This window comes from Chlamydomonas reinhardtii (genome assembly GCF_000002595.2).
Source record: "Chlamydomonas reinhardtii strain CC-503 cw92 mt+ unplaced genomic scaffold scaffold_22, whole genome shotgun sequence".
Taxonomy (NCBI): domain Eukaryota; kingdom Viridiplantae; phylum Chlorophyta; class Chlorophyceae; order Chlamydomonadales; family Chlamydomonadaceae; genus Chlamydomonas; species Chlamydomonas reinhardtii.
In genome coordinates this window covers 131,200-141,961 of record NW_025061535.1, presented here as the reverse complement: position 1 = coordinate 141,961, position 10,762 = coordinate 131,200, and the positions used below count along the sequence as shown (strand labels likewise).

At 60.9% G+C, this 10,762-nt stretch overlaps 2 protein-coding genes across 2 annotated transcripts; both read left to right on the top strand.

The window, feature by feature from the left end:
- Nucleotides 1-1,726: 1,726 nt before the first annotated feature.
- On the top strand, nucleotides 1,727-7,232 carry CHLRE_22g754097v5 (uncharacterized protein). The gene is made up of 6 exons (XM_043072921.1): nucleotides 1,727-2,450; nucleotides 2,785-2,848; nucleotides 3,133-3,606; nucleotides 3,739-3,855; nucleotides 4,030-4,485; nucleotides 4,685-7,232. The coding sequence occupies exons 2-6, from the start codon at nucleotides 2,792-2,794 to the stop codon at nucleotides 4,694-4,696; spliced, it is 1,116 nt and encodes a 371-aa protein (XP_042914163.1). The 5' UTR covers nucleotides 1,727-2,450; nucleotides 2,785-2,791; the 3' UTR covers nucleotides 4,697-7,232.
- Nucleotides 7,233-7,826: 594 nt separating this feature from the next.
- On the top strand, nucleotides 7,827-10,306 carry CHLRE_22g754047v5 (uncharacterized protein). Its single transcript, XM_043072920.1, has 3 exons — nucleotides 7,827-8,153; nucleotides 8,649-8,990; nucleotides 9,822-10,306. Exons 1-3 carry the CDS (start codon nucleotides 7,899-7,901, stop codon nucleotides 10,026-10,028), a joined length of 804 nt encoding a protein of 267 aa, XP_042914162.1. The 5' UTR covers nucleotides 7,827-7,898; the 3' UTR covers nucleotides 10,029-10,306.
- Nucleotides 10,307-10,762: the final 456 nt, after the last annotated feature.

Sequence of the window (10,762 nt, the reverse complement as noted above, 5' to 3'; positions counted from 1 at the left end):
AAAGCCGGGCATCGCCGCGAGGGGTCCTTCAGGCCTGGGCCAGGGGGCCGGCGACACGGCGCGTGCCTCATTTTAGGCTCCACACCAATTGAACTAACAGCAACAACATGTCCGCGCCGGAAGCACGAAACAGGAATTTCATTTGACGCGTGTGAAGATTGCGAAATTCCGCGATGGTCGAGGTCCCGGCAGGCGGGCCTCTCGGGTCGAGACCAATTTATATGGTTCCATTGGAATCCAAGTTACAGTTTTAATCACTCGGGAGCCTGGGAAAGGGGGGTCCGAACACTACTTAAGCCCGGATCCAGGCAGGATCCAGGGCCCGGGGCGGGAGTTGCATACCCCTCTCCCCTGGTACAGCGAGTGGCTAAATGCATCTCCAAAGGAAGCTATGGCGGCGGCTACATGGTAATGGACGCGGGCCCACTTGCGGACCTGCCCGAGTATGCATCCGGCCAAAGACCCCCCCGCCCGAGGCCACGCCCCCGCCCGTTCCCCTGGTGATGCTGCATCGTACGCCGCCCGCTCTTCAAAGGTCCACAGGTGCCGCGGCTTGCGATGCTGCAGCACACAGGCAGGCTGCCACGCCCCATCCACCGCCGGGGGCAGCACGCCAGGCCCAGGCTCCAAGAGCCGCCCCGTGTAGTGGATGTAGGACACAGCCCCCGCAGCGTTAGCCACCCACAGCTGGTCCAGGCTAACCCGCCACTGTGGCGGCGCCGCTGGCGGCTGAGTGGCTGGCTGCGGCGGATGCTGTTCCACACCCGCGCTCCGCACGTGGCCGACTGCGGCCGCCAGCTGGGCAGGCATCCCCGCTGGCGCCGGCGCGTCGCTGTACACCCACGCCCACGTGGTGGCGGAGTCCGGGCGCACATGGGTAAGCAGCGCCCGGGTGAGCATCTTCCAGGGTTGCCGGCCTGGCTGGGCAAGGAGGGCGAAAGTCTTAGCTTGCAGGGCAGACAGGAACGCAGGCAGGTCGACGTGGTTGACACCCCCGTCCTTGGACGGCAGACATGCCGTTTCCCGCTTTGGCAGCAGGAGCGGGTTCCCGTGCGACACCAGGCTGGCGTCCTCAGCGTGCATGGAGCGCGCAGCAAAGTGGTCCACCCACCTGGCTTTTCCGTAATGGCACACCCCCAGAGGTTATAGCCAGGCTCCGGCCAGACATTCTCTTCATCCCCGCCCTCGACACTACAACGACACAACGCGAAGACTATCGGCCACCCCGCAACCGCAGCCGCACACCAATCTATATCCTTGAAATAGGATACAGCTCTGACTCCCAACACCTACACAAACGAGAAGAGAAGTCCCAACAACACCAAGAACTCAAACAACTCCTAGAAGAAGCTGGATGGACCGTCCACTACTCACCCGCCGAGTGCATCGCCCTAGGCGTCACTGGTACCATACCCGCAAACCTGGTCCCACTCCTGACCACCCTAGGCGTGTCCTCCAAGGCGGCCAAAACCTGCGGACACAAGCTCCACCACCATGCCGTCAATAGTGCTGGAGGCATAATTAAAGCCCGCAGGATCATGGAATACGGGCACACGAGGACCCCAGGGTGATGTCCCCAGCCAGCCCCCCTCGCGTGGTGAGGCGGCAGGGTAGGGGATGGGCCCCTACACTGACCCGCCTTGCCCCGATAATCCACGCCAGGCCCTACGGGCCGGCGTTTCGATTATTATTATTATTAGCCCTATATCATAAGAAGAATAATAATAGAAACCGGACTTAGCCGCGCAGGCGATCCTCCGGGGCCGTGGCGGGGCCGGGGCCCCGGGCGTGAGGGACCCAGCTTTGTTGCGAGGAGCGTCGCGCGTGCTCGCGACATAGCAGGGGCCGCATACGGGAGTGCGCTCCGCGGCGTTTGCGTCGGAGCCGCGGCCATTTGCTGTCCGGGCAGCCGCAAGGGACCCAGTTGTGTAAATACAGCGCACAGAATTCGGCCCCCCACTTAAGAACGCGGCGTCGCCGAGTTGAGTATCGGGTTTGCGCGAGCACCGGTGTGTGGCCGCGTGGCCCCATGAAAGGGACCCAGCAATATGAATAGAAATTTATAGGCAGCATGCGCATCAGGAACCGGCGAGACTGCAAAGTGGTGGCTGTCAGCTCCGTCGCGCTGCGAGGTCGTCACAGGCCGAACGTGCACCGACTGAAAACGTTTGGATGAAAACGAGGTTCTTCGGGGAAGTGTATATTTGCGCGGGTGCGCGGCGACGCACCATTGCGTCAGCCAGTTTGAGTGCAGGGCCCAGGCGACTCCGCACCTCCCTGAATCTAACGACCGTAATCGTCATTGTCTCGCAGAGCAATACTCAAACGCACTTTCGTCACCAACTTACAAAACGGGTCTCGTAGCGGCCCAACCAAAAAAAGCGATAGGGCGCTTTATTCTGACCGGCAGCGCGTCACAACAGCAAGCAAGTAGTATACCGGTGTAGCAGGTGCGGCGTGCGTGACGTTTGGGGCCCGTTCGGTGTGGCGACCTGGCGTTGTGGTCGCGACGTGACATTGCCGCTTTACAGTTCGCGGCCGGGGTCCAGGCAAGCGCGCATGGCTGCGAGGGCGACAGGGCACGCACCTGGAACACTACCGGGCCAGAAGTATGGTGTCGGCGAAGTATTCAGCCGGGACCGTCGGGTTTGTGCTAGGTTCACATCCGCATCCCAAGTGAGTCCCCCCCCCCTCGCCAGCCGCCCCCCCCTCCACGCCCCCTGAACTCCCCCCCCCCGCCCCTTGCCGCTTTCTGCATTGTGCCCCCACAACGTGATCGTTCAGGCAGAGAATGGGCAAGAAAGTGTATGGAGCGAAAGGGAAGAACGGCGGCAAGCATGCGGCTGAGGTGGGTGCCAGGGCGGTGCGAGAGCTGGTGTTGAGGTACACTCTGTGGGGTTGGGGCGCGCGGGGGCAGGGCGGGGCTGGCAGCGTGTTCATGGCGGGGTGCAGGTGCATGTATGAATTTGGTGACGGAACAGCAGAGCACTAGAAGGGGCGAGTGCTGTGTGCCAGAGGGTTTGGTCCAAGTGTTGGTGTGCGGCGGTAACACCCGGCGTGTACACGTATAAATTGCAACTGGGCGCAGGGCATTGTGTTGAGTCCCCCTCCCTAAACATCCTTCACATGCAGGCCAAGTCGCCCGGCTGCGGTTACGTGGTGCAGCCAGCCCCGCAGCTGCTGCGGGCCATGGTGAACCCGCGCGCTCTGCGCACCAGCAAGGTGCCTCGCTGTGTACCAACTGGCGGGGCATTGGGCGAGCGGGCATGCGGGGCCTGGAGCAGCAACACGGTGAACGGCGAGTCGCTGCCTCCAGTGCAGCGACCTGCACCGGCGGCTGTCAAGGCGCAGCAGGCCGTGCTGGCCAAGATGCGAGCACAGCTGTGGCGCCGGGCGCACCCATCCGCTGTCCACCAGCACAACCTCAGCGTCATCAACGCCTGGTCGGAGCAAGTGGCCACGATGCCAGTCGTGGATGCTACCTTCGGCTTTGAGCCGGCGAAGGCACCGGCGGAGGCACCGGTGGTGGCGGCGGAGGAGGTGGTGTTGGTGGAGGAGGATGTAGTGCTGGAGGTGGCGGCGGCCGATGTGCAGGCAGCAGAGGAGGTGAGGCATGCGCAGCTTCGCTGACTAATGTGTAGGGGTTGGGTGCCTCTTTGGGCTGCAATGCGCTGAATGTGCTGGGTTGAGTGTGCAACGCACGACTTGCAACGGCTGTAACTTGTGTCCTGCTGGCAGGCGCGCTGGCGGCCCTGCCCTCCTGTCCCCGCCGACAGCCGGTGGGGTGGCCGCTTCGACGTGCTCGGGCGTCTGCAGGGCAGTGGCGACTGGGCGGACCTGGCCATTGATGAGCAGGTGAGCAGGTTCAGGCAACTGCGTGCATGGGGTACGGTGAAGCGGGTGTGTGCTGTGCCGTATGCCAACTAACGGGTACACCAGCAAGTATGTTTTTGGCTGGGTTTATTTATGGCAGGTTCAGCACTGCCAACCACTGTCGTGTGCTGTCCGTCCCATGCTCTTTGCCTTCAGGACACGGCAGTGGGTGCGAGCGCGGACTCAGGCACGGGGCCGGAGGCGGAAGCGGATGTGGATGATCAGGCTGCAGTAGTGGGCGGCAAGGCAGATGCTGCCATGGCTGAGGACATCGCGCTGCCAGCTGCATGTGCCGGCAACTTGTCAGCAGGTCGCACGGCCGCCAAGGCAGTTGAGCTCCCATACAACCTGCGGAAGCCGCTCCACAAGCAGCGCGACCTGCAGCGCCGTGCACGGGAGAAGAAGCGGCTGCTCAAGCAGCCGCTGGAGCAGTGGGAGATGGACGCCTGCCAGTCAGGCCGGCCTGGACAGCAGAAGCCGCAGAAGCAGCCGCAGCACCAGCAGAAGCAGTGGCGGCAAAAGCAAGCGGCCGGGGAGGGCAAGGGTGAGGCGGCCAAGTCAGTGCAGGACCGGCAGCACATCAAGCGGCTTGCGCGGCGGCTCTACCACCGGGTGAGGGGAGCGAGCTGCTGTGCCAGCCCTGCAGTTTTCATTGTTTGCAAGTGCACGTGGGCCGAAGTTAGGGGCTGTCAACACCGTAGTGTTACAAGGGTTTCGGGAAACTAAGTTCGTGGAGGGGCCCCGATTCTGTTTCCCAAACTTATTTTATATTTATGTATGGCCCTGGCTTCCCGCAAATAAATATCAACAGCACGGAAATTGAATTTTCGCGGGCGCGCTCCGCGCGCCGGGGTGGGGGGTGCGGAGGGGTCACAGCGGCGGGGTGCAGGTGGGGGGGGGGGGGGGGGGCAGGTTGGGGGGGGGGCGTGGGGTGCCGGTGGGGGTGCGGGTGGGGGGTGCAAGCGTGGGTGCGGGCATGGGGAGTAAGCGGGGTAAGCTGGTGGTGACTGGCGGCTCGCGGCTGGTGCCGTGTATACACAATGGCATGAGGAGTATGCGGTTCTGGTGAACGGCGCACGAGAGGCGCCCTGTCACAAGGGCCACAGGCCGTGCAGCAGGACCATTCCGGGTGCGTTCAGCGGTGTCCCAAAATATCAAATCAAGCTCGAAAATCTCCGCGGTAGGCGTCCCAAATATTTAATTTCCCGAATATGTTCACAAATATCTTAGGCTCCCTCCCCGAAAATATCAATCCCGAAACCTTTGTAACACTACGGTACCAGCAAGTGAGCATCACATTGTCACCGCAGGTTGCACTCAAGCAGACGGCTGCGGCACGTGCTGCCAGCGAGGCGCAACGGGCGAAGATGCGGGCGGTGCAGGCAGACATGGCGCGCGCACGCGCACAGGCGGAGGTAAGTGGGGCCAGGCCATGGGCGGTATGCTGGGAGTTTCATTCTGGCCCCACTTATGAATGCGGATGTTACAGAGGGGGCAGTCTTATGGAACATAATCTTGCTGATGTGTCCATGTAGGCACTGCTTGACTCAGCCCGTAAGCATGGATGGCTGAGTCCCTGGCGTGACTACAGCGTCCGCACCAAGGCCAGCGGCATGTATGTGTTAGAGGAACTCACCGCCGTCATGCTGGAGGTGTGCCCGTCCCTGGCAAGGGTGAGGCGAGGCACGACATATGTACTTTGTGCCCATGCTGCTCACAAGCAGTGCCACTTGCGCGCAGGAGCTGCACGCGATTCACCAGGCAATAATGATGCAGCATGGGGCAGCAACCTCACATTGCCATTGGCAGGTCAGTGAGCTGTGGTGGGTATAGGAGTTTACGCAGGGAAGGGGGTCTAAGGTTGCGGCGTACCAATTGCTAAGAGGCTGCCGCCGGGTGATGATGTGGGGGTTACTATAGGTACTGTTGGAGCTTTATTGCTCCCAGCAACATGTCCATGCGAACATTTTGTGATGCAGCTGCAAATTTTGGGGCATATCGAACACCATGTGCACCCACTGCCTTTCTTAGCCTTGCTGGGTGTGGCGTGCATTGGTGTGGCATTGGCCATCCCTACCACAACCCCAGCCCAGGCCATGGCCACAATCCCGCCGGGAATGTGCATGAATCTATGTCCACACAATCTGCAAGTTTATGGGGATTCTTGAGCATGTTAGCAGAATGATAGAATGGCTCGTCAGAATGCAAGCGCGCATTCACATGGTCACATTGTCGCATTGGCGTGTTGCTGCATTTTTGCATGTCATTGTGTTGACTGATCTGTCAGTCATGGCGTTCATGGTGTGTAGGTGCCGCACCCTAGCTTTTATTGAAAGTTGCCTGTGTCCATGTCCGTGCAGGTCGCTTGTGCTCGCGCAAGGGCGCATGCCAGGGCCCAAGCAGTGCGCCGGCTCCACCGCTCAGCAGCGGCGCGATTTACCATGTGCACCAAGCCTTCGGCAAAGTCATGGCAGCGGAAGGTAAGTGTATATGAAAGCGGGAGCCGCCAACAAACCATTGGCATGTCCTAGCCAAGTATGCGCATTAAGTCGCCACACGTGCATGCAGGCTCACACTGGCATACACGAGGCTGTTGTGCGGCTCAACACATCTCCCAAAATCACTAAGTTGGATACTAGTATTGGCCTCAGTTGCAGCAACAGCAGCAGTGCTTCATCTCCACTTGTGACCACTGTCAATGAGACAGGCACTATGGTGAGCACGGGGTGTAGTGCTGCTGTGCTGTGGAAAGAATGCTCTGTCATCTGCTAGCTGGTCCTTTCACTGTCAGGAGAAAGCATCACTACAAGTGGCATTGAGACCAGCTATCTCCGCAAATTTACCTGGGTTTCAATTTGGTCCATCTGCTGGGCACGGTGTGCTTCCGGGGTTAGTCAGAGCGGGGCCTCCCCCACCCCGCGCTAACTAATGTGTGGTCTGTCATCTGCTAGCTAGTCCTTTTACTATCAGGAAGACACAGCACAACACGGGGAATGAAAATGTGTGCATGGAACCCCGGATTGAACATAATTTGCATGCATTTGCATGATTCCCTGCAGGACGCAACCCCCAATTCTGGCTCTTCAGATCATGGCGCTCAGCGCTTCCCGCTGGCGCTGAAGCTCAGTGGCCTGCAAGATGTGTATGAGTTTTACCATCAATGCATGACAACTGCAGCTACCATGGCCATTGGAACTGTCTCCTGGTTTGCCACACAGCTATACGCGCTTCCTGATGAATACTCACAGCCGACACCAGCTATCCATGTGGATCCATCCAGCGGTATTGCTATGGCACCCCAGCTGATGTGTCGGCATTGTTCGAAGGCCATCATGCTGACTGGGTCGAACATTGTTGCTTCCAACTGCAAAGAGTGGCAGCACACAAGGCCCTGCATGCCCCCTCCACCTCCACCCCCCCCTATGGTTCCACCCTGTGCTCCCCTACCTCCAGCGGTCCCAAACCCCAGCAGCACCACGCCATCATGTGCCACCAGTGAGCCCACACGGCCTGCCACATCTATGAGCAGACTTGGTGGTAGATCAAGCAGCACCTTGGACCCAGCACATATTGCGTCCATCATGCGGCAGGCCCAGGACTTGTCAGAGCATCACACCACCCCTCCACCTTCTTTCGTGTGGCGTGACCAAGCCGCTCATGGCCGGTCTGAAATTTTGGGCGCCCAAGTCCATGGCGGAAGTGGGGCACATGCCTTGTGTAACAAGAGGTCTACGGACTTAAACTCTCTCGACACACGGTTGGAAGACAAGGGCATTCCGTATCACATTCCGTATGGCGTTCGTCCATTGCTCGGACGTTCTTCGCCTAAACCCTAGTAACTACGGTTACACGGTTTCCCGCCAACCGTGCCCACCGGGCTACTTAAGCGCCTCGGAAACACCCCGGTGTATCTTAACACCACCTTTCTCGGTTGTTTATATAGGTAGTCTATAGGTCAGATTCTAAGTCTAGCCCACGACTGTTACAGTGGTGCGAAACGCCTTTCGTTCTAGCCCCTGATAGCTATGGACCCCGCTGCTGAAGCCGCGGCTCAGGCTGCCGCTCAGGCTGCCCAGGCCGCTGCTGCTCAGCAGGCTCTCGCCCAGCAGGCTGCCGCTGCGGCCGCTGCCGCTGCAGCTGCGGCTGCCGCCGCGCCGCGTGCCGGCTCTGGTGGCTCCGCTGCTCCGTCGTCTGTCCACCTGCCCCCTCGCCCTGCATCCGCGCCGGGCATGGGCTCGAACAACGACGACGAGATGCTCTCCGCCGGCGAAGGCGATGAGGTCAGTGGAATGTTTCGCAACATACTGTCATTGCCTACGTCCACTGCACTCGCTTTGATGTCGCGGGTGCACAACGCATTGCAATCAACTCTTCGCCGCTCGCCGACTCGTGCGGCTACACAATCGCTAGCTGAACCTACGGGCACTAGCATTAATCCACTCCAACCTACCTCAAACGGTAGCGACGGCAGCCACGAATCGCATGGCCCTCGCACTGCATCGCTCGCTCGTTCCGCACCGGAGCAGGCCCTCACTATGGGCCCGAGTGGCATCTATAGCCGCGTCCGTGCGTCCCTCGCAGCGGGACCTAGCACGGGCACGGGCGCTCCGGTCAGCTCCGACCTTCCACCGACCGCGTCGGACCCGTCAGCCGCTAACGCGCCCCCGCGTGCAGCCCGCGCCCGCTTGCGGCCGCCACCACCACCCAACAATCTGTCAAGTGCTCCACAGACGCACTCACATGCTCCCCCACCCACGGCCGCCCCTGCCCCGCAGTACGGCTACGACCACCAGCCCTCCGCTCCCATGGCGCCGGCCAGCTACGGCCCCGGCCCCACCTACGGTCACGCCGGGCCTGCCTTTGGCACCGGCGGTCCTGCCTTCCACCAGCCGCCCAGCGTCATGTCGCAGCTGGACACCCTGCGCCACCGGCAGAACGGCCACGGCCACCTGCTGGAGGACGTCCAGCGCACCGGCCACGGCACCCAGCAGGCGGTCGAGAGTCTGCGCAACGGGCTGCAGAACATGCACTCGCTGCTGGTCAACACCAACACTGACGTGGCCAACCTCCGCAACTCTCAGGCTCCGCTGAACGCCGCCGTCCACGAGATTCAGCTGGTGAGTCCGGGTTCGGCACCTAGCACCGCTGTGCCATACGCGCGCCACCTGCCCCGTCCGTCTAAGCTTGCGGGTGATCCCGACTTAGATAAGAGCATTGGGGACAGGGAGGTGTGGTTCGCGTCGGTTACCTCATACATGGGCCGCACGGGCATGACCCTGCTTAACGACTTCGAGTTCTTCCTAGAGGGACCCGCGGCCACATGGTTCAAAAACCTGCGCGCATACTACCGCTCCACTGGCAAGGCTTTAAACGCCACCGCACTGCAGGCTGAGTTTAAGCGCGCGTACGGCGACCTAGAGAACCAGTCGGAACCCCAGCGCGTGCGCGAGCGCATCAGTGCCGGTGAGGCGCGCCAGACCCCCGGCATGCCTGTCTCGCAGTACGTGCAGAAGTTCACTACCCTGCTGCTCGAAGCCCCTGACATGGCTGAGGCAGACCGGATTCAGTACTTCTTCGATAACATGCTACCCAGTCTTGCGCGCGATGCCATAGTCGACGGGGACAACAAGCGCCACAAGACCCTTGCCTCCGCGATAGACGCCGCGTACGCTGCCGAGCTAGGGTACCGCATGCGCAAACGTGCCAGCGCCAGCGCCGCCGTAGCCAGCATTCCCAAAGGCACGGACAGCGACGACTGCAACAACGCTTCCAGCAGTGACGATGAGGGTTCTGACGGGGACGGGGATGCAACCGTCGCGTACGTTAAGCGCTTGCCCAACCGTGGCAAGCCGCACACGCACAGCAAGCACGCTCCCCGCACTCACGCATTCAAGCACACTAAGCGCCCTGACCGCTATGTGCCCCTCCGCAATGCTCGCAAAACACAGGCGCTCGGACGCCTGGAGAACAAGTTCGACGCCCTGCGCGACCGCATGGGCGACGGCGCCGGCGGCTCCGCGAAGCGCCAGCGCTCGGAGGAGGACAAGAGCATTGCCGGCCTGAAGACTCTCGGGTTCTGCACCAAGTGCGCCCGTGAGGACGTCAGCCGCAAGTGGAACACCTGCCGCGACCACAACCCCAAGTTTGCCGCGTAGGGTGTTGCGCAGCGTGAAGGTTTAGGTGGCAGCCCCGCTGCGCAGCCATCATTTAATGAGCATGAGTCGCTAGGTAGTGGGCAGTGTACGCACCCCGCACCGCATCAGGGTTGTCAGCACCCATCGCACAAGCATACGCACGCCACGGCTGCTACGGCACCGGGCACCACGCACACGCATAAGGCAGATAGGATGTTCAGTCGAGCTGAGTTCTTGAGTTTGCAAACTGCCTCAGGACGAGACTTCTCCTTTGACGCTGCGTGTAATGATGAAGGCTCCAATGCTCATTGCGCCACCTTTGCTTGTCCCAAGCGCTCGTTCTTTAAGTCAGACGTCGGCGGTCACCACGTTTGGCTCAACCCACCGCATGGTCAGCTGCAGTACTGGGTTAAGCACTACCAGCGTTGCAAGGCAGCTAGGCCATTCGACACCAGCGCAGTGATCATCGCTCCTAAGGGCTCGCTCAGCGGCAAGCTTACCACGGGCATGACACTCCTGCAAGAATACGCCACGGGTACACCTCTCTTTGCAACGTCAGCGGACAGCAATCAGCTTGACCCTGCACCGCAGGACTTGCAAGCATGGTACGACCCCCCGCAACAGCCCAAGCTCCGCGTGGCTAGCCCAGACAACGCTCTCATTTTCAAGTGCCGCATTGGCCACACACAACACAAAGTCCTGATCGATACAGGCGCATCCCACTCCATCGTTAGCAAGAACGCACTTCCCCCTGA

Bases quoted from the DNA above. Each gene is read 5' to 3' on its own strand.
- CHLRE_22g754097v5 (XM_043072921.1), top strand. From the start codon at position 2,792: ATGGGCAAGAAAGTGTATGGAGCGAAAGGGAAGAACGGCGGCAAGCAT. The intron at 2,849-3,132 runs GTGGGTGCCAGG...CTTCACATGCAG, and splicing joins GCGGCAAGCATGCGGCTGAG to GCCAAGTCGCCCGGCTGCGG. The intron at 3,607-3,738 runs GTGAGGCATGCG...TCCTGCTGGCAG, and splicing joins ATGTGCAGGCAGCAGAGGAG to GCGCGCTGGCGGCCCTGCCC.
- CHLRE_22g754047v5 (XM_043072920.1), top strand. From the start codon at position 7,899: ATGGACCCCGCTGCTGAAGCCGCGGCTCAGGCTGCCGCTCAGGCTGCC. The intron at 8,154-8,648 runs GTCAGTGGAATG...CCTGCCCCGCAG, and splicing joins CCGCCGGCGAAGGCGATGAG to TACGGCTACGACCACCAGCC. The intron at 8,991-9,821 runs GTGAGTCCGGGT...CGCAAAACACAG, and splicing joins CCGTCCACGAGATTCAGCTG to GCGCTCGGACGCCTGGAGAA.